The sequence below is a fragment of the Chelonoidis abingdonii genome, chromosome 3 (assembly GCF_003597395.2).
Source record: "Chelonoidis abingdonii isolate Lonesome George chromosome 3, CheloAbing_2.0, whole genome shotgun sequence".
In the NCBI taxonomy this organism is placed as follows: Eukaryota; Metazoa; Chordata; order Testudines; family Testudinidae; genus Chelonoidis; species Chelonoidis abingdonii.
Genome location: NC_133771.1, coordinates 216,171,497 through 216,196,523, shown reverse-complemented (window position 1 = coordinate 216,196,523; position 25,027 = coordinate 216,171,497). Strand labels below are relative to the sequence as shown.

The window sequence follows — 25,027 nt, the reverse complement described above, 5'->3', positions numbered from 1 at the left end:
CCAGGTGTTGACGATCTCCCATATGTCAATCAGTTGTACCGGGATAAGCCCTTGGGTGTCTTTCCAGTGGTAAATGTCTTACAGTTCTCCTTCAGTTGCTGGTACACCCATGACATGTCCAGCTTACTAGATTTTTATGCCCACTGGCAAATCCTGCATCTGTGGCATGGGGTAATTGCCAGAACTGGAGACTTGATTCACTAGGCTTTTCTCATGCCTGTGGATGCAGATGGTCTTGTCTGGTGCAAGTTTAGAAAACTGCACTGGGGACATGCTACCCTCTTTCTCCAGCCTGGCTAATTTGGTCTCAATCTGTTCTCTACGGAACTGGTCCTGCTTTAAGGTATTTTGGGTTGCCCCCATCCTGGATATAAACCCTGGCTCTTACACCAGCCGAGATCCCTAACCCACCATTAGAAGTGGCGCTGGGAGCACAGGCAGAGCTGCCAGGGGTGCTGATGTTTTCTAGGGTCTAATTTGAACATTTCCTCCCCTTTCAGTTTTAGTTCTTGCAACCAATCTCTGCCGAACCGTTTGTTCCCAGATCACTAGGACTGGCGACTGTTTTGTCTCAGAGACAAGGCAGGTGAGGTCATTTCTTTTATTGGACTAACTTCTGACAGTGAGAGAGACAAGCTTTCGAGTGACACAGAGCTGTAAGCGCCAAGGCTTGTCTCACCAAGACAACACCACTGCATACAACTTTTTCCTTCTGGCTTTTATATTGTACAGAGACAAGCACAAAACCTACCACCTGGACAGACTCTCTGGTGTAGGTGCCCAGGGCCACCCCGGCTTTCCCCCGTGTCCTCAGGTCCGCTTTGCACGACTGATGTATATATTCACTGATCACAATAGCTGAAGCCCCTGCATCTATTTACATTTGTATGGACCCTCCTGTTACGTGGTAAGGTCCCACCGTCTTCCCTTCTAGACGGTACACAGTGTGTTCCTCCTCCTCTGCATCTTCCTCCCCCTCGAGGTAAAAAGCCCTCGGCTTGCTGTCTTCTGTGCTGCTCTTTTGGGGGCTGCACCCCTGGGCAATCTGATAGTCACCTTTGCATTTTCTGGCTAAGTGTCCAATCCTGAGGCATTTAGGACACGAGGCTGTTCTAAATTAACAAACGGATGCAAAATGAGTCCTCCACAGGGGAAACACCCCTCAGGAGCCAGACTTCCCTGCAACTGGCTTTGCATTGTGCCTCGTGAATCAGTTGGTTGTCCCTGCATTCTAAGTGCAAATCTTGTAAGTTTTCACAGCTGCTTCCATTGCTGCTGCTAATTTGACAGCTTCGGGTCAGGCACAATTGCACCCCCCCCACACACACACACAGTTTCACCTTGCCTCCTCATCCTGCTACGAACCTCAAACCATTCTCCAGTAAGGTTTCGTGTGTAGTGTCCTCTTCAGATCTCCTGCAGGTCTTTTCAACTTTCCTTCCCTAGTTTCTGAGGTTGTTGCAAACTCCAGAAGAGGAAGTCGGATTCACTGCCACAGACTCTGAGGAAAACTGCTGTTTGTCCTTGTCTATAATTCCATTTGTAAGGGAAGAGCGGCCCAGTCTTTCATAGTACTGCTGCCAAGCCTCATTGGCTTCACTAAACTCCTCAATTTTCCCATAAGTCGCCAGGCTTATCTTTTTTCCTTGTTGGCAGTTTTCAAAAGGGACCGCTCAGTGCAACAAAAATAAGTCTACTCCCAGGCCTGCAGGCTGGGAACCTGCTGCTTTATTAAAATGCATCCCAGTGGAGTGGGGGAGAAACTCCCCCTAACCAAACAGGAAGGGAGGGAGGGGCAGAGCAGGGCTCCATCCCCAAATACTCTGAGTAACCAGTTAAACCTATCTGCTTTACTACGGGTACGAGCAGATGCCGCCAATGCAGGGAACCTCTGGGCATGTCAAGAACTTCTTACAGTTTTGACTGGACTTTCTCTGCCCTGACTACCAGTTTACGCCAACCTTCCCCTCCCCCCACCCAGTCTTTTCACAGCAACTTCACTCCACATTGTCCCTCTTACCCTCTGCCTCCTTCCCGTCTCTTTCCATTTAGATGATCCTGTCAAGTAAACCCTCCCCTCAAAAGTGGTGGCACTAACATGGAGGCTGCTGCTGCTACCCTCCCCCCGCTCTGTGTCTGACTGGTTGGCAGCTCGGTGTCTGGGCAGTGCCTCGCACAACAGGCTGGTTCTTAGGCACTACCAGAAACATGATTAACAAGAACAACAATGAATACAAGTTTCAGATAGTCCCCACAAACACAGAAGAAACCCCTGTCAGGGATGGTCTAGGTCAGGCGTAGGCAACCTATGGCACACGTGCTGATTTTCAGTGGCACCCACACTGCCCGGGTCTTGGCCACTGGTCCAGGGGGCTCTGCATTTTAATTTAATTTTAAATGAAGCATCTTAAACATTTTAAAAACCTTATTTACTTTGCATACAACAATAGTTTAGTTATATATTATACATTTATAGAGAGAGACCTTCTAAAAACATTAAAATGTATGACTGGCACGTGAAACCTTAAATGAGAGTGAATAAATGAAGACTCGGCACAGCACTTCTGAAAGACTCCCGACCCTGGCCTAGGCTACTTGGGCCTGCCTCAGCGCGGGAGAATGGATTAGATGACGGCTTGAGGTCCCTTCCAGCCCGACACATTTGTGATTCTATGATCAAGAGAGAGAGACTCTTACGCAACTCCTGTTGGCAGCATCCAAGAACTATTTCAGTGGAAACAGCCAGGTAATTTAATCCCCAAAGGTACCAATTGTAACAGCTGTGCGAGAAGATCAAACCAGAGATGGGTTTTATGGCTTTTTATAAAAAAAAGATTTCAATGAAAACTGGCTTTCAAGACTCCGGCGCCACATCTGGAGCCTGACCATGAAAGCATTGTGCTAGTCAAGGAACCTGATGACTCCATTTTCAGTGCCGCTGGTCAGAAGACAGACTTTCTGCAGCCCCCCCCCCCCCAATTGAGGAGTTTGAAAAAAAATTGTCCCAAATCTGAACCAAAAGTCTAAATTTCATTTTTTTCCGCACAAAATGAAATTAAAAAAAACAGTTCAGGTTAATCAAAATGTTTAGTTTTGATCCATTTTGGTTTGTCTCCTCTCTCTAATATAAATTTCAAAACAAAGAATTATTTTGAAACAACAAAATCAATGTTTTTTGTTCAAAAAATTTTCCAATGGAAAAGTGTGTTGATGAAAATTTTCTGAGCAGCAGTAATTTGCATTGCCCAAGCTGAATGACATGCAAAAAGGGAATGAACAACTGAAAGAGTTAAAACTACATCAAGGTTATGCATCTCTTTAAGGGCTTGATCCCTAACTGCTGAAAATTGTCAGAACTCCACAAACTTAAACTGAGCTACAACAGTTTACATGCTGGTGTCAGCCTTCATGGCCCGCCTGTGACATTTTCAAACAAGCATCTTTGTCCTTTCTCCCACACTGTCCCTCAAGCTCGGGGGGAGCTCCCCATAAAGGTCCACAAAACCACCTTGGTACCACCTTCCAGTCCCTCCTCGAAACCTTCCTTTGCCAGGATGCCTACAGCTTGACACAGGCTAGGCCGGGATGGTCTCTGTTCTGTTTCTGCACAGGGCCTGGCACAATGGGGAACTGATCTGTGACCTGGGCTCCTAGGCTCTGCCATAGCACAAATCATTAATAATAATGCTATGCAGAGAACAGCAAAAAAGGGAATGCACGGGAAAATAACAAATAGCTGATGGCTTTGAGGAAAAAACAGAGAGAGAAGAGTCAGATACTCAGTAGAAAATCTCTATGAGAAAGTGAAGTTCACCCTTAGCTACGTCAGTGTCTAAGGGCCATATTCACAAAGGGATTTAGGTGCCTCTGTGCACCACTTAGGCCCCTAAGTTTCTGCTGGTTGGCATGTGCCAAACTGCCTAAGCAGTAACGCTGCTCCACAGTCATGAGCCACTTGGAGCCCAGCAGCCCATAGCACAGGGGTTCTCCGACTTTTGTACTGCTGACCCCTTTCACCCAGCAAGTCTCTGAATGTGACCCTCCCCTTAAATATATTAAAACGTGTTTTTAATGTGTAACACCATTATAAATGCTGAAAGCAAAGCGGGGTTTGGGGTGGGAGCTGACAGCTCACGACCCCCATGTAATACCCTCAGGACCCCCTGTCATAAGTAGATAGGTAAGGTAAGGGTTAAGTTTCTTTTACCTGGAAAGGGTAACCAAACACCTGACCAGAGGACCAATCAGAGAACTGGATTGTTTAAAGTCAGGGGCGGGAATTTGGATACTCGGGGTCTTTTTTGTTTTCTCGCTATGAGTAACAAGTTTCCTTCTAAATCTCTCTTATCCAATATTCTACTAAGTCTGTAAGTACAAGAGGAACCAAAGTAGTAAATTCGGCTATGAGGAGCTTGTGGTGTATTTACAGATGTGGATTGCTGTGTCTTTTTGTTCTCGGCTATGAGTAAACAGTTTCCTTCTAACTCTTCTCTATCTCAATATACTAAGTCTTGAGTACAAAGGAAAAGCATAAGTAATTCGGCTATGAAGAGCTTTGTGTTGTATGTACAGATGTGGGAGCGTGCCTTGTTGTTTTCCTCGCGGTGAGGGACAAGCTTTCTCCTTAACTCCTCTTATCCAAAGTTTCTTCTAACACTGTGAGTACAGGAAGCAAGTAATCAGGCATTATGAGCTGTGTTGTATTGACAGTAGTTTGATGTATGGATGTTTAAAGTCGGGCTATCTTTAAATTCAGACGTGTTATTCATATTCTTAAGCAAGAGCCTGTATTGCAGTTCTTAATGCAAGAGTATTGTTTACTTTCTCTTTTTATAATAAGTTCTTTAAAACTGGTGGGAGTTCTTCTAGTGAGGCCAAAGGGAAGGAAAAGCCAGGCTGTGGTTTTTCCTATTGTTTCCAGGAAAGAGGCAGGCTACGGGGGAAAAGAGAAAAAGAATCATCTCGTTTCTGTTAGTTCTCTTATTACGAATAGGGAGGGGGGATTTCTTGTGCTTAGCTGTGATTAGCTGTGATGCATTAGCCTCGGACGCTTTTAGATTGCTTCTCCGTTGCATTTCAAAGAGTGAAGTCTAGTCTCGCACGGCTAACCCAGGAAAGGGGGGGAAGCTGGGAGAGGAGAGAGAGAGAGACCCAGGGGTCTGGGTCTTGGGGGTCCCCCAAAGGAAGGGTTGGGGACACCAGAGAGAGGAAAGGGGGGTCAGGCCCTATAATTCCTGACCTGGTGGCAGCGAGAATATCCAAGCTGGTAGTGAGGTTGGGGGAGTTTCAGGTAAGCCCCCAGATTTTGGACGCTAAAGTCCAGATCTGGGACAGGAGGCATTTACCACACCCCCTGAGGGGTCCTGACCCCCAGTTTGAGAACCCCTGCCATAGCAGGATTCTCAAATGAGGTTTTTCCCTGTCCATCTCACCTGCCGGGTCTGCTCCTGTCAACGTGTTCAGAGCACACCTAGGGCCTGGTACCTGTCAGGTCAGAGGGGGGAAGGGATGAGTGCATTGGGGCTTTCATCTGGGATATGGGAGACTCAAGTGTGACCCCAGGTACCCCTGCACTCACACCCTGCACATTACTGCAATAATATTTGTAAAACAGATGCCTTGTGAGGTATCATACGGAAGCCAGTAACAGGCTGGTTATTAATATCATTGTCAAATGCAGGTGTCTGACATACTGGGGCACAGCCCAGACTGGAGCGGGCCGGGGGCGGGGGTTTGTCACATCTGCCCTGCAACCTTGCTGCCTTGCAATGCCTTGCTGTGATAGCTTCCACGTGGGCAACTCTCAAACAGCCATCAGCATGCAAGTCAGGCACTGAGTGTCTGTGCATCACTGCATCCTGACAGCTACACCCAGGCTCCCACCAGCCTTGGTTAGTCTACAGGGTGACTCAACACACACGCCCCCCCTCAGTCCCGGATCTTCCCCCAGAAATGTATGTCCTGGACTGCCCAGCCCTCTTCTGGACAATACCAATAGATTAAGTCTGTTATTCTTTTAAGGGAATAATATATCATTTCACTATCTTAAATGGAGTTACCCAGACACTTCAACTTAAACGTACTGGATTAGACAAAACAGTAAAACAAGTTTATTAACTACAGTGAGATAGATTTTAAGTGAGTACAAGTAATAAGGCATAAAAGTCAGAAATGGTTAAAATAAAAATGTCCAGTATCTCCTTAAACTATCTTAGTTGCAAAGCAAAACTTTCTCACCACATGGTCCAGCAGATTACTACCAAACTCTGAGGTCAGGCCCACTCCCCCTGAGGCCAATGGCTGTTTCCTTTTGCCCTCTCAGGAGTAGAGAATGAGGTGGGCAAGGAGAGGGAGACAGAGGAGTGCCTTGGGGTATTTGTCCCTCCTTTTGATAGTTTCAGTCACCCTCTTGAAAAACATTCCCAGCTGAGACCCAGGAGACAAAGAGTCTGTGGGGAAGGATGTTCCCTGCTGGGTTTTTTCACCTACTTGAGCTTCTTTTGTTTTCCTTCCCTGCTTGATGTTTCCTACTTAAATGCAAATTAAGGCAGCCACACATTCCTTCCTTTGTGGAGGATAGATCTGACACCTGCCTGGGCAGGGCTGTGGGGTTTGGAACATGTGTCAATAACGCCATACAGGGGAATCATAATGTTGCCACACATTTTACCAGCAAATTATGAGTTTTCAAATGATAGCTTACACTGCATACCTTGTACAAAGATTATTACAGGGTGTGCAGGGTGTGAATACAGGGCTGTATTTGTCACATTTGTTTTTGTCACATTGTATTTGTCACATTTGTTTTTGTCACAAATGTATTTGTCACATTTGTCACATTTGTACCATTTGTTTTAATGGTATATGTGAAGTTATGAATTCCCTCTGTATGATGCTACTAGACCATGTTTGAGACCAGACAGCCTAGCCCAGGTAAAGCTGATAAACAGGCCTGTTCTAAAGAAAGGAAACTGAGTTTACCTCAATTTACATATTACCAGTAAACAAAGCCATCGAGCTAAACAGGCAGGGGTTATCCTGAGACAGAGAGAATTAACATGGCTCCTGCATCCCAGAGAGACACAAAAACCTGAACCCCTAGGAGGCCTTCCTGCCTTGTAAGACAAAGACTTTGGGAACATAAGGAACAGAGACATACTCCATCTTGACCACTCCCCTTAGGAGAGAAAGGAACCAAGCAATCTGATCTCTGTGATGGGGCCGGGCCAGGCCAGGCAGGAAAGGCTAGAAAGGAGCCTGGGGATTGAGAGAAACCATCTTGAACCAAGCCTGTATCTTGCTAGATTAAGTTTTAGACTTTCAGATGTGCGTTTTCACTTTAATTTGCTTAAACCATTTTAACATTTATACCCTACTAGCCTGGGTGAACCCCACAGCGCCACACCAGGTTTGAGCAGCTGCTTGAGCCCCCATGCGGGTGGGTGCCCTGGCCACCCAGCTGTCAGCACGCCTGGGTGGGAGCGCTCTTGCTCTCTCACGTTTGTCACCAGAAAGGTCTTGGCTTCGGGCACAAGAGAGTAGGTTGCCGGAGTGACTGACCTGGCTTAGACACCTGACTCCAGGAGAAGGTTCACAGCAGAGGATCCCGGGTGGAGCGAGATGCCTCCCTCCAGCCTGCCAGACAGGTGCCTAAGTCCCTTTGTGAATCTGGGCCCTAAGCCCTGCCCCTTTCCTCGGTGCTGCACCCCTGGCTGGCTCTGGCCCAGAATCCCTTCTTTAGGCACCTCACTCTTCCCAGGCATGGCCAAGGCACCTAACTCGGGGCTGAGATGCAGGTGTTGCAATGCAGCTTTAAGGAAAAACCTTAGAGTTCCTCCTCCCCAGTCATTGGGCCCAGGCTGGTATGAAACAGGCTGTAGGGGGAAGCGCTATGACTGGCCTAGGGGTCCCGTCTCGCCCTTCGTGGAAGATCAGCTCAGGCGAGAGCCCCGGGAGAGAAGCTCTGAGCCCAGGGGAGGTTCCAAACCACAGAGCCCAGGGTAAGTAGACATCAGCCCTCCGCCAGGCCATGCTGTAGCACCTGCTCCCCGGGCCTGTGAACGCCAGGGAGCAGCCTGAAGCGTCAGTCTGGCAGAAGAAGGGTGCTTCTTGCCCCACTCCAAATGGTGCATTATTCAGGCACTGCGTATTGCTCTGAGCTGGGTTCAGAGCCGCCCCGTTCCCAGCTCGCCCACCTGCCTCCGGGGACTCTCAGTGTTTTCTCTGCCCCAGCAGGTGTCGCTGTTGCAGAAGAGATGGCCCAGAGATGCCGGAGCCCGACTAGGAGCAGGAAAAGAGAACTGCAGGGGACAGAGCAGCTCGGGGCAGATTGAAATGCATCTCAGAAAGCAGGGGAGACCTGGGCCACAATCACGGGACCATTTTTGTCACAGCCCCCAGTGCTGAAGGGCAGCGAGAACAAAGGAACCCAGAAGCCCATTATTCAAATGCAAATAAATCTTTGCCTATCTTTTAATATGTTGCTCTTGTGACAACTGTAAGGTGTCAGGGTAACCACTTCCTGTGCTGAATGAAGCTGGGTAGCAATCTGGCTTACTGGAAACGGGAGAGTTAAAAGTTACCACTTCAGATTGAAAAACAACACAAGCTCAGCATTCAACCAATCAGCGTCTGGCCTCAAAAACCTGGAGCAGAGCTCATTCATTCCCTGGGGAGCAGGTGGCCACACTGTTACCTTCCTCCACACGCTCAGCTCAAGTATTATATTGGTGACTTGCACGAGAAGCCCCAGCACTTGACTAATTTTATGAATCAGTAATGAGGGAGCTTATAAAAGAGTAAGCAAGCAAAACAAAAGATGTGGTTTGCCCTTGGGGCAGTTGCTGTTTGACTGGGCTCAGGCAATGTGAGTCACGTTGACAATACAGTAATGTCATGAAGCAGTTCAAGAATTTCGATGCCAATTTGTTCTTCAGAATTAATCAGCTGTGATTACACTCCAGCCAACTTTTCACTAAAACTCTCAACTGTTACCTTAGAAAGGAGACAAAGAAGAGGGGACATGATACAAGGCTATAAAATGCTGACTGGACTGGAGAAAGGCAGGCTGCTCTGATCTCCCTGTCTCACAGCACAAGAAGAAGGGGACGGGCAAGGCAGCCGAGAGGTGGATAAATTCAACACCAATAAAAGGGAATACTTTTTTTCACAAAACGCATAATTAATCTGCGGAACCCACTGCCACAGGATGTTGTTGAGACCAAGAATTGAGTAAGATGCAAAAAGGGAATGGACATTTCTATGGAAAATGATAATATCCAGAGTTAGACCAGATAATGATAAAAAAAAGAGTATTCAGAGGGAGATAAAAACTGCAGCAGTAGGGTTAAAGCCATTTTCTAACTATTAGAGAACAGGATGAGATGTAATGTAGAGGGCAGATTATCCCAAATCTGCTGCTGCAGGATTCTTCCACCTTTCTCTGAAACATCAGCTACTGGCTACTGTCAGAGACAGGAGTCTGAACCAGATGAACCTCGGGTCTGATCCAGTCTGGCAGTTCCTGTGATTGGAAAGGGAAGAACATAAGAGATTATTGGGACTTTAGTATGTCATCTTTGGAAGTCTGTCCTGGGGCTTTGGGGGAACCTGCCAGGAATAAAGAAAGTGGCTTTCTGCCCTTTTCTGCTTGCTTAGGACAGAAGGCAGGCCAGAATGCTGTTGTACAAGAGGTTGTGGTTTGGGGGCAAGAAAGCAGGGGCTATTTTTTGCTGTAGAGGGTTCAGTCATGTCTCTGAAGGCGGGTTGGCAGCTTTTCCAACTCTCAGTGAAGGGGGGTTACTGAGTCCTTCATGAACAGCGTCCCTTCCAGGCGTGGCACCAAAAAGGTGTCGACCAACTACGAACAAAAGCAACATTTTAACCAACGTGAATAAAAGTCGTTTGTCGTCTCAGGAAAATGGGCTGGTGATGTCATAACTTTGCTAGTTCTCCAGCTCTCCACAGAGCCTTTGGGGCCAGACATGGCGTGAATTTCTAATGTAAAAAGTGGGGAGAAAACCTGAGGGGAGGCTTGCAAAAGGTCTGTGAAAACTACTAGCAAAGAGAGGAAGTGTGGTCCCACAGCGAGGGGCCCAGTCTAGGACTCAGGAGAGCCGGGTTTCAGTTCCCTGCTCCGCCACCAACTTCCCATGTCGCCTTGGACAAATCACTTAGGGCCTCATCCACAAGGGGACTAAGCCCCACTCTTAGGTGCCACTGACACTCAAAACCACTGCTCCACTGCTGCCTGCGTTCCTTCCAAATCCCCCAGCTCCTGAGCTGCTCAGTGCCTCCCGAAGCAGGACTTTCAAACCAGGTGCCCCCCCGAGTATCTTCCAGAGGGACCCAAACCAGTCTCCTCAGAGTATGCCTCAGATCTGACCAATCAAGTAGAACAAGGAGGCTTTGTGGAAAAGGTGGGACCAAGCCATGCACAGACAGTTGCCATGACGACACCCCCCACCAACAATAAATTCAGTGGCAGCAAACCAGACGTGGGCTAGTCAGTGCCATCAGCCAACACAGGCTGTCTTTAACCTCCCCAGCTGCGGTGGAATCAGTGCCCGTGGAAAGCTGATGCAGCAAAAGCGAGGACCTTCCTGCAGACATTGCTCAGCCATGTGGAAGACCCCCGCCCCGTCCCCATACACACCACATGCTCCCTGTGACTCACTGGATTATCTGCTGCTCTGCAAGAGATGTCAGGGCTCAGTTCCTCATTTCTCTGTGGCAGCTGGAAGCTGCTCTGAATACGAAGCCCCGACCCCACCGTGAGCTCCATGCAGCCAGCCCCCTGCAAGAACAGTCCCGTCAGGTGTGTGGAGCTGGCAGGAGCGGTGGGGCATGTGGAGTCTTGCTGGGAGCTCAGGGAAGCGACTCCAGGCCAGCACCCCGGGATGGAAGGGCAGGGTAACGCGAGGAGAGGGGCAGCCACATACACAAACGTAGGGTGAGAATGGGGCGAGGCGCTGCGCAGTCACAGCTCAAGTGATCTTGGAGGCCGTGTGGCTGCTCCTTGAGGTGCCATCGCCATGGCCACAGGGTTGATGGAGTAACCAGAGACAAGGGGAGGGGAAGAGAACGCTGAGGGATAAGGAAAGGTGGGAAAGCCCCTGGGGATGAGAGGAACCCCCTGCAAGGCGAGGCAGGGAGCACAAGCCCAGCTCGAAGAGGAGGCACCTGACACACTTCCAAGGCAAAAGGGAAAGAGAGAGCAGGGCCCTGAGCTGCCCCCCACCTGCCCCATGTTCCACCTCAGTGTGCACTGAAACCTCTTCTTCCTCCCTCTCCCTTCCCCAGAGGTGTCTGCATCCGCTCCAAGGGGGGTGTTCAGAGCTGTACGCTGCTGGATAATTCTGGGCCAAGATCAACTCCCTAGGAAAGACAAGGATCAGGGTACACTAGCCTGCTCTGCCTGAGGCCTACACCTCCGGCTGACAGTTGGACATACCATGCTGGCCCTCCATTCGCCCGTGGCCTGGGAGTTTATTGATGTCTAAGCCATGCGCACGCAGAGCATCCCAGCAGCACAAGGGAAACTGCCCCATGACTCCACATTGGAGCTCTGCCCGGATCCCTGCACACAGAGAATGCATTGCCTGGACCTTCCAGCTAGCCCACACACTTGGACAAAATCTTCCCGGGGCGGGGGCTAGTTTTAAAAAGGGAGGCTCTGAGTGCCATCCCTGCTCCAAAATGCGCTAGGGGAGGGGTTCCACTGAAGAAACCCCATATATACTGGAAAGAAATCTAAATGATGTGACCTCCCTCCCCCATACATGCACCCCCCCAGGGAACAAGGAAGAAATTCACCATCACGGGTATGAAAGTAATCAGATTACGATGTGTATGAATTTTTTAAAGAAGTTACTCAGGCCAGCCGGGCAGCTTCTCTGAGCAAACATCTGTAAAGTTCTCATAAATGACGCACAGCTGCAATGAGCAGATTTTACACAACATACATAATCTCTTTGGGCCTGGATCCCAGACTCCAAAGCAACACATGACCCTGCCAGGGAGACAACGGACTGGGAAATACCATCGCAGTAGAAAGCTGCTGCCAGCTGTTAAAGCAACCAGCATGTAGTTTCTGAAAGCCCCTGCGTGGAGGCTTGTCAGCACTAGTAAATCACACCTTACCAGAGACTGAGACGGTGCAGGCAGGGAGTAGCAGCCTCAGAGGGCCTGATTCTGTCGCAATGCTAAACCTCCCGGAGCAGAGCTGGCCGTTCCAAGTGGCATGACACACCCGCCGGGGAACTCGCTCCACGTGGGGAGGAGAATGCGAGGCTGGTATTTGTAACGGGCGCCAGAGACGTCAGAACTGAAACTCCCCTCGTTCTCTGTCCAGATCATTGGCCCTGATCGAAGTAGCGGCTGCTTTCAAATTCTGTGAGATCTCAAAAAGGAAACAGGAAGCCTCTGTCATTTCTAACTTCAAGCAATAGCCCCTGAACCACACATCGGCTTCCTCCTGCCACAAAGACAGTGGGTGTGGGTGTGTGTGCGTGTGTGTGAACAGCAGCTTGGCTGATCCCCTTCCCAGCACAGGAGCTGCTGGCATGGCCAGAGGGCTGCACTTCCTAGGGTGTGTCCCCTGCAGCAAGGCTGGAATGGGAGCTGGGAATCAGCACAGCAAAAAGGGGACAGAGCCAGAGCTAGCCCATTGCAGCCCTACGTAGGAATATTTGGGGGCCCCCTTACCCCTCACCCACCTGCAACAAATAATAATGGTGTTATTTCCACCAACCCAAAGCCCATACGGAGACACTAAAATTGGGGCCCCACCTCACACAACTTAGTCTGGTTATGCCTAGAACCACCTCTGGCCAGAGCTTCTCCCCTGCTGGGACGTTGGACAAGCAGGGTCCAGACACCCAAGGGGTCTGAACCCAAATAAGCCATTTACTAACTTATTCTAGACAATGGTTTTGTGTTTAAAGTATGTCCAGTAAGGTCTTTGGAAAGCTAGTAGAGCTGTGACCTTGAGGGTTGCTATGAGCTATGTGAGCAAACAGTGGCTCAGGGGGCTGCCTCCCCAGCCAGCCAGACTAGCCCCTAGCACCTAACATCACACAGCCCAGGACAAGACCAGAGATGGGCCAATCAAGTTAATGGGAAAATATTGGAACAAGCTGAAACTGAAAAGAAAACCCCGGACTTGGAGGAGGGAATTTATTGCCCAACCTCCATGAATCATCCTAGTCTGACAGAAAGTAAAACCCTGCAAACTCTGTTAGAAGGAAGGGGGGTTGAACTAAGCGGAGGTTATCCCGAAGCAGAGGGCCAGCACTGAGGCAGAGAGCTGTGCAAGGAATGCTGGATCCGCTTATGACAGGGGCATGCTTGGAAACTGAGCAAAGGCAATAGGTAACTTGTATTAGAAAAGGGACTTATCTGCTGCAGAAGTGTGAAACCAGCAGGTGCATTTTTATGTTTATTTTCTGTGGGTCATGCGTGTGTTTGCTTTCCCTATTTCACCTCCTGACTGGGGCTTTTCTATCAAATCAACCTCGTTTGTTTTCACCCCATGGAGGTCACTGGTGCACAAACAGCATGGAGCATGCGTGCCAAAGGGAGCCGATAATTAGGGCAGGTTCCACTCCTTCTGTGGTGACTTCCCCCCTCTGGTTTGTCAAAGTGTCTGGTAGTTAAGACCTTGCGAGTCACCCTGCCAGGAGTAAAGAGGCTGGTGGAATCCAGGGTGAGACCTTTATGTGTGTGGGCTGGCTCCTGGTGTCCACAGCAAAATGGTATGAAGACCCCCAGCATCACAGGGCAGGTGGCAACAGGACCCCTTCCTGGTTTGGGTGAGCCCCACAGCATCACAGACTTTCAAAGCGGAGAGCAAAGCCTCAGGGGTCGCTCTTCACATTGCGCTGTAGCGTCAGCATGAACCGGAGGAGTGTCTGACCCTGTCCCTCCCATGCCGCTGTCACCTCGGGTCTCTCAGGCCGGGAACATCTGGTTTCTATTTTGAGTGAGCTGCAGGGAAGAGCTCAGCCATCTCACACCCAGGCTGCTCACCCTGCCCAGCCCCTTCATCCCAGCCAGGCATGTTTCTGACCCTCCTGCCCCACCAGGAGCCAGACCTAGGAGCAGCTGCCGGCCCGCACCCAGATCAGCCCTGCTGCTAGGCACCCAGTGAGCCCAGCTGCACTGCCTGGAAGCTGCCCGAGTAGCCGTGAGGCCTGTGGGTCTAGTGGCCCTGCTTATAGGCCTGGCACCTGGAGCAGATCACTGCCTGTTCAACCCGTATCCTGCCCACAGCAGGGCTTGGCCTGCTCCAGCCCAGTTCCCAGCCTGCTCTGGCCTTGTCTCTGAACCTGCTCCTGTCCCATACCCGGGGTCTCTCCAGCTTCTGGCTTCCTACCTCCTACCAGCTACCTCTGCTCTGCCTCTGGCTGATCCTGTGGACCTGGCATTCGGCTTCTGCCTCTCTGGTATGGACCCTTGACTCAGTCCTGGACTTTGCCGCCCCCTCCCCCTCACACACACACCAGACCCAGCTCTAACCAATAGGCCAAGCTCTTGTTTCAGCCACTAGGCCTGACTACCCACAGCCTTGTTGGCTACACTCCTTCACATTTCCTGTAGGAGTTAAAATGCACCCACACGAACACCACCACGGCCCTGTCACAGGGCTGTGCCCTCGAAGGGTCAGGGTGTCCAGGGAGCGGTGCAAAGAGACAAGTCCTTCACTTTAGAGGGCAATGAACTTTCCAACACTTCCGAACCCCCAGGATTGCCTTCCATGTCCGCCTGGGGGCTGGACCCACCAGCTGATGGAGAAACACTGCCAGAGGGGAAAGGAAGGGGTCCTGAGCTGGGAGCCAAGACGCACCTCTACCAGCCGCTATTTATATCCTTGTGCTCTTCCCCGCCCCCATTCCACACCCTTCCTCACCTCTTCTCTGACTCCTCCCCTGAGCACGCCGCATACCTGCTCCTCCCAACTCCCTCCTGGAAAGCGCTAAGCACTGCCAAACAGCTGTTAGGCGGCAGGAAGCGCTGGAGGGGGAAGCAGGGATGCAGTGCGCTGGGGCGGGGGAGGGGGAGAAGAGAGGAGGCAGCGAGGAGCAGGGAGCTTGACTGCAATTTTTCCCCATGAGTGCTCCAGCCCGAGCACCCACGGGGTCAGCACCTCCCTCCTTACCCAAATATCGGGATAAATGGCCTCCCAATCGTACATTGTATCAGGACGCGGGACAAAGGGTTAACTATCAGGACATCTGGTCACCCTAGCTGGCACCTCGCTGAATTCTTTGGGGAACGGAGAATATTTGTCTAAGCTGCAGGAAGCTCCCTAATACATCGCTTGCCTCCTTGGAGAGGCAGATCCATGCGATTTCTGCCAACCGGCAGCATGCACTCCCTGGACTGGTGCTGCAGGCTGTGGCGAGGGGCTCCAGGGACTGTCTGAACAGTGGCGCTGCTTCAGGGCTGCCCTGGACCCAGGAAACGGCCATCTTTGTACAGAACAGTTTAAACTCTGATCTTCCCAGGGGCAGAGTTACTTATGTGTTGGGCTGCATTGAAAGCAGCGCCCCAGCTTCAGGCCTGGCTTTCATTCCTCGTGGGGTGTGTTTTCTTGTCTCTGCCCTCCGATGGGACCCATGGAGAGAGAGCACCTTTCCTAGCACTGGCAACTGGGTCACACTGCACCTGCAGCCTGCTGAACACAGCACCATCACTCCAGCCCAGCACCGTTTTCTGGAAGGGCCCTTCCTCTGCTATACAGCACATGCGCGAGCCTGGCTGGCTGGGGCCCGGCCACAGGCCGGCTCTACTCTCGCTGGCTGGGATAGAGAGCCTTTGCTGACGATATTGGACCTTGCTCTGAATCTCAGCCCAGGGATCACCCCTTCCCACAGTGCTCCAGAAAAAGCCCGACCGTGGAGGCCTGTGCATACGCAGGCTATTGGAGCCACCATCTCAGCAGAGGAAAGCGCCTGGTCACCGCTGGCCATTAGTATGAGTTATCCCAGGCATCACACTAGACCCAGCCCCCTTCCCAGAGAGGTTACCCTTATGAGCTTCCAGCTGCTATCTGTATGCCTCACCTCAGCCCATGCCCTCAGCTCCCCACTCTCCTGGCGCTGGGCAGTGTCATCCCCTTTGGACAGAGGGGAACCGGAGGCCCAGAGACATGAACTGACTTGTCCAAGGTCATACAGGGAGTGCGTGGAACAGCCAGGAACAAACCCTGGCTGGGTGGACTGATTTCAGTCATGATTTAAGTCACCAAGTGGAAAGCCTCCACTTAAATCATCAATTTAGTCAACTGTCCCACTTGCACAGCAGTTCTTTTCTAAGGAAAGGTGCATTGTCATTGGTTGATAGACCATAAAAACATATTGACTTACAACTAAATAGAGCCTTTATGTCTTTTTGCTACCTACAGAGATACACTATAACTATATACACTTAAGTAATTATAAGGCTTAATATTTTCATATTAATTGTATATTTTAGTATGTTAAAATGGTGAATGAAATACAACTTATTTACTAGATAATTAACGTCTTCTTCATGAAGTGTGTCACACGCTGCACTAGGATGGCAAATGGAATTCAAACAACATATAAAATGGATTTTTAGTGAACAAAACAAGCCCATAATATAGCACATGACCTCCTGTGCCATATTTACAAAATTAGACCTTTTTCCCAATTCTTTCTTTATACATAGAAAAACAGTCTAACTCCAAGTTTTTGATAATCATGGATTTTTATTTAAATATTTTGAGAAAGAATGTTCAGGACTTAACATATTTTGGATTAAATTCAGATTTCATTTAAAACAAGTTTGTTTTAAAAAGTAAAAATAGAAAGTCCCCCCCATCCCCCGCCCCCAGAAAAACCTGACAACTTTTCTGCACTCTGAAGCCTGGTCTGTGGCTAGTGCTTGACACCCCCCTCCCCTCCCCGCCCCCCGCCTCAGGCCATCCTCTTTTCTGGCAGTGATGAGGGGTTCTCGATACAGCCTTCAGAAAGGTGACCCCCCAACCTTGTCCTCCTACTTCTTAGCCCGTTTTTGACGTGGTCCCTTGGAAGCTGCCATCTCTCCCAAGATCTAGGGCTGCCCCATAACCCCTCTGCTCAGTTGTTGGTCACCAGCCGACAGCGCTCCAGGTTGTGCTCCTCCACCCCTCCAACATTCCAGGCTCTATGTAGCAAGCCCCCTTCTAGGAGAACTGAAGTACAGAGATGTGAGGCTGCCAATCCTGTTGGCTTCAAATGCTCTAGTTTAGCATCTTGCATAACCAGCCTGCAGCAAATCCACTGACCAGCTCTCTGGTCTCAAAGGTTCTAGGCCATTGCTCTTACCACAGCGTCAACATCTTTCTGCCTGCAGCTTTTCCTCATTTGCTGCACAGGAATTCTATCATGTGCAAACCATTTCCTGGGCCACCACCTCTGTGTGTCAGAGGTGGGGGAGCAGGAATTTCAGACTGTCCAAATAGCATAGCCAAATACACAGATTCAGCCTCATCTGAGAGGCAGCATAGCCCAGTAAGCAGGTTCTGCTCAGCACCGGGTGAAAAAAGAAATTAAGATAATGCCATCTAAAAAAGGAAATTCAAAGTTGTCTTTGTTCTGCTGGGCTCAAAATGGTCCCATTTAAAAAAAAATGTTTTAGAAAAAAGATTAACTTTTTTGAAAAGGGCTGAAGAAAGGAAAGAAACAGGCAGTATATGAATGTGATGGCGTAAGACTCATCTTTATAGTTTCCATCCAGCTGCCCAAGAGGGAAATTTGAGGCCTATTGGTCCTGTATGCCCGCCCTGAAAAAAGCCCTTTGCTATCTCATTAAAGACCATTTTAAAAGTGCCAAAGGCTTGTGGTACTGGGTGGCGAGGACATGAGGTGACCAATTGCTTCCAGATGGGTTATTTTCATGACTCACCACAAGGCTTTTTTGTAAACAAACTTTATTTAGAAAAGTAAAAGGTGAATTCGTTGTATGCAGGTACCCTTCACCGTAACAACAATACATACAAAGCTCCCTGTCCAGTCAAAACACCTACAGGCAAGTGGAAGAGATACCTGGGACATTGCCTGTGAAGTTACGTTAAGTTCCCTTCATCTGCGTGTCTTTCAGATAACTTAAAAGACCACTATTGGCACTGACTTTTGGTCACTGTGTAAGACTGGTGTTCTGGGACTCCATCTCGGCAGTCACAGCACCATTGACTGTGGATTTCCAAGTAGTAGAGGTGCAAGTCGCAGCAACGCACGAACTGGCATTTTCAGCTGCCTGAATTTCACAAGCAGTTCCGAAAAGCTCATGCTCCCTAGTGAGACAAAAGCAGGAGAATGATTCTGTATCCGGAGACCCCTCCATACTGAAGCAGTTACCAGTGTTGGAAGCGTAATATCACTGCTGCTCAGTGCAGTAGGGATGCGTGTCTTTGAGCAGACGGATACACCACCAATGTCCAAACACCCGCCCCCAAAATGGATAGTCTACAAACAGTAAACATTGGTGATTTTTAGTTTAAGTTTGCAACAGCACTCAGGAAAGGACTCAAAGGAATCCGTCTGTGTGTCGGTGAAGGAGACTAAAGACTCCACCAGCAACACAGAAATCAGACAGAAAACTGGGTATCCAATTGCCTCGGCAGGGCAACAGCCAAACTGACGGCACACAAAGGAAACAAACTAAAACATCCTACTCAGCTGAGGTGGTTTTTGTAGGTACAAAATTCAGGGGGATATGCAAATGGGATTTTTCTTTCAATTGATGGTGTCCCCACCCAATGCTCCTTTAGGCCTGACCTTGCACTTTGTTAGTCTCTCACTCTCCTGTCTCTACTCTTTTGAGTGTCTTTTAAAAAAACAACTCTCTCTCCAGCTTTTCCAAATGCCTTCCCACACTGAAAGGGTCGGCTGAGCCTTATTTGTACCGCGCGCCCACCCAACAGCCTGGCTACCTCCGCCGGGGGAGGGGTTGGGGTTTTATTTTTTATTTTGCCATCACCACTGGAGTAAGGAATACACGCTTGGTAACTCCTGACAGTCTAGCAATTCTGTATGCTTCTCACAATGTTTGTACTCAATCCCCAGGCCCGACCTGGCAACTCTGTGTGTGGGGAAAGAAGAAATGAAGTGATAGGTATGTGCAAAGTAACCTGAATGACGTTCACTGAACAAGCCAGTTATAAAAGCCTCTCCTAGAAAAGTGAGCCAAGGGAGGCAACCCCCAAGAGTCTGAGCAACAACTCTGAAGAACAAAAAAACAGAATGCCCCAAGGGAGAACAGGAGGACTAGAAGAAGGGCACCCTGCGAACACCTACAGATTTCCAGCTCTTGTGAGACTCTCTTTCCTGGAAAGTTGTGTTTTTCTTACAGCCCCAGCTCCCCGAATGCTGTTGTTACAGGGGAGTCTCGGCTTTCCTTTAGAAGTAGTCAGGTTCTGGACCCCGTGGTTGGGGAGAAAAGCTGAAAAACGTGACCCGAGAGGCTCAAATCCCAGAAAGCAGAAGAGACAACACTGATTGTTTTTTAAAATCTCACGAGGTGGAGGGGAAGGCCTGATTTCTGAACAGCTGGGTTTAGAACAGAGCATCTACGAAAGCAGATGTTGAAAAGCAAAGTCAGGCTATCAGGAGAATGGATTAGTGCTAAGCAGAGGGCCCTCTCTTGGGTCCCCGCCATCTGTCAGGACATGGGGAGCTCCCAATGCAAAGACCTACCCCAGACAGAGAAAGGTGGTGTCTCCAGAGGCCTGCCCATGTGACCTGTGAAGGTAAGAAGGGTCTGAAGGGCTGGCCAGACACCTACTCTGAAAATATACAAGGGAGAGGCACTTTCCCCTCTTGTGTCCACGGTGCAGTCTGCTCTGGTGGAATGGCCAGGCCTTCGGAAGGAGGAGCTGTGCCTTTAGCTAATAAGCTTTCAGCAATAAATTCCCTAACTCCTCTGCCAACAGAGGTGGTCCCATCCTTCTTGGGTCTCTAAAATGTCACAGAGCTCCCCACCCATCAAAGAAAGTGTGGAGGCCTTCCCAGAACTGGGTCAGCAGGAAGCAACACCCAGATCAGGCTCGTGAGGACGGGACTGCTCTCAGCATCAGCCTGTGACAGTGGGGTATTCAACAGAGGCCACGGAATGAAATTTCCCTACCTGCCTAACCAAACAGGTTGCCACTAGGAAAACAGGCGTGACAGCATGTCCTCTCTCCAGAGCCATCTAGGTGCTCAAAGGAAAGATGAGCAATGATATTCAGGACAAAACTAGAGTAACAAAGGGGAGCAGGGGACTGGAGACTGCAATCTGTCTGATCTTGTCCGCTGCCTTTGGAAACGTCAGTCCCCTCAGGTGCAAGGTCCTGCTGCCCTATGGTGCACTGAAGGTCCCTAGTTGAGTGCTAAGAAAACAAGGCCTCATATCCTTATCCAAATCAACCTGGAGAAAAGCCAGGGTGTCTACTGAAGAGCAGTGGCTAAGGCTGATCTCTTTCATTCCCCATCACGTCCCTACAGCTAAGGGCCCTGCTCACCACATAAAGGTCCAAGAAAAGTCACAAGAAAAGAAAATACTTGCACAGCTGTAAAAAAAATTATCTACATTATAGCAACAACTTAACACATGAGGTAAACATGAAAGGCCATCAAACTTATAGTAACAGTAGGCCCAATCCAACCCAGCCCAGATATAACCTTACCTTCTAAGCCACCTGCTGAGAGCTGCCCTGGGGTTGGGACTGAGTGGTAAACGAGGAAGCAGGCCAGCATACTTAACTGAGATTCTTCAGTAGGCTGCCCACTTAGGTAGGAGTGCAGAGAGACGTCCCCTCCGGCTGTAACATACAAGGGAGTCTGCTGAGATTCAGGGACCGTTTTCTCAGTTGTTGAGAGAACAGAACACAGAGAGGCATTGAGTGGGACATTGCTCCCTGTCACATAGGTTTGTTGGCGGGATTTCTCCCCCCACAGAACTGACTACCAAGGACAGGGCTTTAGCTTGTGGCAGCTCTTCATTCAAGGACTACCACTATGCCATTCCTCAAAGCTAACCCCCGCTTCGCTTCTGCTGGGCTCACAGGACAGCTCTGCCCCTTGGAACACTAGGGAAGTCTGAGTCATCTCCTGCGTTAACTCAAACTTTCCATACAAGGAAGCAGTCAAACTGAGCCCTCAAGGTATCATACAAATGCTATGTTAAAGTGTTCCAGTGGGAACATGATGCTCTCAGAAGGTGCAAACTTGGGATACCAGGTAATTACACAAAATGAAACACACACACACACACACACACACATACAGAGAAGTGCAGTGTAAGGAGGCACCCTGGCTCCCCGCCGCACCTGAGGGGGAAGAGCCAGAGCAGGCACCTCCGTGGGCAGAGCCAGTACCGCCTGTCCCTGTCCCCCGGAAGTCAAGGGGCGGGACAGGAAATATAAAAGCCAGGGCCCAGAGCTCAGTTGAGCCCAGGACGCCGAAGAGTACCAGACGTGGAGGTTCGAGCCTCCTTTTTTTTTCCAGCTCGGCCCAGCTTGCCCTTGTGCTCACTATCCCTGAGAGCGCTGGCCGGACCTGCCTCGGGCCAAGTATCCAGACGGGCTGTCCGACCTGCCTCGGGCCACCTATCCAGAGGAGCCGCTGGTCACCGCCGAAGAGACTGCCCTCGTGACCTGTACTCGGCTGCACCTGCTCGGCCAAGTATACCGAGGAGCGCTGGCCGGACCTGCCCCGTGCCGCTATCCTGAGGACCCTCAGCCTGAACTCCCCTCGTGCCGCTGGCGGAGGAGCCGCCAGAGCCTGTTCTCCCCAGTTCTCGAGGAACCTATGGTCTGGGACCACGCTGACTTGCGCCGCGCGAGGACAGGTACCAGGGGAGGGGGAAGTTGGAAGTAGCCCGGGGGCAGCTGACGACAGTCAGGCCGCAAAGGCCCCCGAGCCATATTGGCCGTGTGTTTCGTCGGGAGCCCACTGGGACCACCCTGTCAGTGTGTTTCGGTCGGGAGCCACCACTGACCACCCTGTCAGTGTTTCGGTCGGGAGCCCCGCTGACCCCCGTCAATGTGTTTCGGTCCGGACACCTTGCTGACGCTTAGGGCGACTGCCGCTATCCAGGGCCCCGGGGCTGGAACTGCAGAGGAGTGGCTGGCCTGCGCTCGCCCCTGCCAACCCGTTAACCGGCTGCTGAATTCCCCTTCAGCCAAGCCCCTGAGCTGTTGCTACGGTTTGTTTGGTGCCCTGCCCTGCCTGAGGGCCAGGGCCCCTAGACTTTGTTACCGCTCTGCCCTGCCCCAAAGGGCCAGAGCCCGAACTGTTTGGTGCCGCCCTGCCTGAGGGCCAGGGCCCATAGACCTAATTTGCGTGACCCTTGAGTACACGACCAGCGTGGAACCCGTCCGCTGCCAAGAAGGAGGCGCCCTGGCTCCCCGCCGCACCTGAGGGGGACGAGGCCCGAACCGATGGGCTTACATGCAGACACATATTGCTGTTCTACACAATACACACTACACAGGGCCTCCCATGCCTCAGGTAGCCAGATTTTGGAGACTATTTTAAAATTCCAGTGGTGGCAGCAGCTCAGAGCACCAGCTCAGCTTTTAAAGACTACCTGGTTTTGTGCAAATATTTAAGATTTAAAAAAAAATAAAAAAAAATAAAATAAAAAATCAGCTAGAATTTCTTCTTTTGATTACCTGAAGGAGGCAGCATTCACTCTTTCAAACTGGCCAATCAGCAGATAATCAGGATTCGAACATAAGAAATCTGTTCTTTATTTTCTCCCCCCACACACACACCCCTCCACTAATGAAGTTAAAAAACCAGCTGATGGGCAAGATACCAAAGAAGACTGAAACCCAGAGGCTGTACAGCAAGGTGCCAGATCTCTCCCAGTGCAGGTCACAGACTCTCAATCAAAATGTGGCACTAAACTCATGCTGCTCTATTTACCTTGTAGCCACTGGTCCAAAGTATTATCGATAGTGCACTTCATCACAGGCAGAAATTCAGAATTCATGAAGAGCCCTCTGTTTGGATTTCTCCTCACCCTCTCCTGGTGGCTTCTGGAGCTAAAAAATTCTAATACCAGCTTTATCTGCCATAGTTCAAAGGTCTCAGACATTTCTTTTCTCTCTAATATCCTCACGGCCTAACAGGAGAGAAAACACAAAGATATACTGTGAACTCGATCAGTACTAGAAAAGAAATGTCCCCCTCATAACTGCAAAATAACTGACTTCCCTCCCTCAGTGTGTCAATCAAAAAAAACTAGATTACCCTCTCCTGATCTTTATAACCTCGTTAGGTTATTTTTCAATTGTTATCTTGAAATCTTTGCTCTGTCACCACAGGTTTACTGACAGATTTCTATTTTCCATTTCTCATATCCATGATACGTATGAAAGGAGTAAGACCGACATGATACTCTTCTGCAGAGTTAGTACTATTAAGGATAAAAAAAAATGAACCCTGTTCACTCTACCTGATCTATTGCTATGTATGCAGGCAGCATCTCCGGATTCTCTCGAGTAACACACTCATAAAGAATAGATGAGAAGAGATCCAATATTTCCTGTTTCTGATAAAAGACATGCCTTTCACAGAGTGCACACTGTACATATAATTTATTACAAGTTCTCTTACATAACTCACGTTACTTTCTGTTATGGTTAATCCCCCACATTATCCACTGAAATTGATTTATGTAAAGATTTGTGTCCCTTTGTATTTATTCATTAAAAGAATGCAAAATGTAGTTACATTTTTCTCCTCCCGTAGTATTTTCGAAAGCTAGTCTCTCATTTCATTCTGCACAACGAGAAGACACAGTCTTCATTCACAAGACAACTTTAGCGGCTGCCCTAAAGAATAGCAGTAACCTGCTTTATCTGAGGCCTGGTCTACACTACGCGTTTAAACCAAATTTAGCAGCATTAAACCGATTTAACCCTGCACCCGTCCACACAATGAGGCCCTTTATATCGATATAAAGGGCTCTTTAAACGAGGGAGAGGAGCCTCCAGCTGCTATGATAGTCAGGCAGGACATAAAGTGGTGGCGGGAGAGCGAGCCCAGCCTCCTGTGCTATGATTCCAGGCAGATCGAATCTTTCTTTTAGACATGGAAGGGGGGGGGGGGGGGCTGGATGGAGCTCAGGCCTCAGTGCTCATGATGAAGACGGTTCCAAAGCCGTTCTGTACATCTGACTGGGAGTCATCCATTTTCCCAGGCGCCCCTGCTGAACCTTCACCGAGGCCACCGGAGCACTCAACGGTGATGATTACGATGGATATTGTCAATATCTGTACCGTTGCCATTGGAAGGGATGCTGGTGTTCAGCGCTGCAACACCCATCTACCAGCAAACATGCAGGTAGAATAGAGTGACATTGAGGAAAAAGGCGAGAACGTTTTTTTCCCTTTCTTTCGGTGGATGGGGCGAAAGGGTTGTAAATGATAACATTATATCCTGAACTCCGGAATGTTTTTGACCCTTCAGGCATTGGGAGCTCAGCAAGAATGCAAATGCCTTTTCGGAGACTGCCGGGACAGTGAGATAGCTGGAGTCCTCAGTCCCCCCTCCTCCCTCCTCTTGAGCGTCATTTGATTCTTGGCTTTCCATTACGCTTGTCACCACAGCACTGTGGCTGGGAACTCTGTATCATAGCCTGGAGATTTTTTCAGAATGTTTTGTCATTTCTCTTCTGTACGGAGCTTCTGATAGAAAGATTGTCTCCCAACAGCGATCAGATCCAGTGTCTCCTGCACGGTCCATGCTGGAGCTCTTCTTTTGGTTGGGACTGCATCGCCACCTGGCTGATCAGAGCTCCACACTGGGGCAAACAGGAAATGAAATTCAAAAGTTCACGGGGCTTTTCCTTTCTCCTGGCCACTGCATCCGAGTTCAGAATGCTTTCCAGAGTGGTCACAATGGTGCACTGTGGGATACGCCCGAGGCCCTACTGTCGATTTGCGGCCACACTAACCCTATCCGACATGGCAATACTTGATTTCAGCGCTACTCCTCTCGTCGGGGAGAGTACAGAAAACCGTTTTAAAAGA

At 49.7% G+C, this 25,027-nt stretch overlaps 1 protein-coding gene across 2 annotated transcripts in view; it reads right to left on the bottom strand.

Moving 5' to 3' along the window:
- Positions 1-16,712: 16,712 nt before the first annotated feature.
- The window catches only part of ANAPC1 (anaphase promoting complex subunit 1), a 75,167-nt gene continuing 66,852 nt past the window's right edge, over positions 16,713-25,027 (bottom strand). Inside the window, exons 44-47 of one of the 2 annotated variants that reach the window (XM_032770550.2) lie at positions 23,449-23,544; positions 22,917-23,115; positions 20,672-20,806; positions 16,713-18,298 (exon numbers count right to left, since the gene is read on the bottom strand). In XM_032770550.2, the coding sequence (XP_032626441.1) occupies positions 18,183-18,298; positions 20,672-20,806; positions 22,917-23,115; positions 23,449-23,544 (546 nt within the window). In that variant the 3' untranslated portion in view covers positions 16,713-18,182. Of the gene's footprint in view, positions 18,299-20,671; positions 20,807-22,916; positions 23,116-23,448; positions 23,545-25,027 lie in introns of those variants that run through there. The other variant, XM_032770553.2, reaches the window with a different exon arrangement.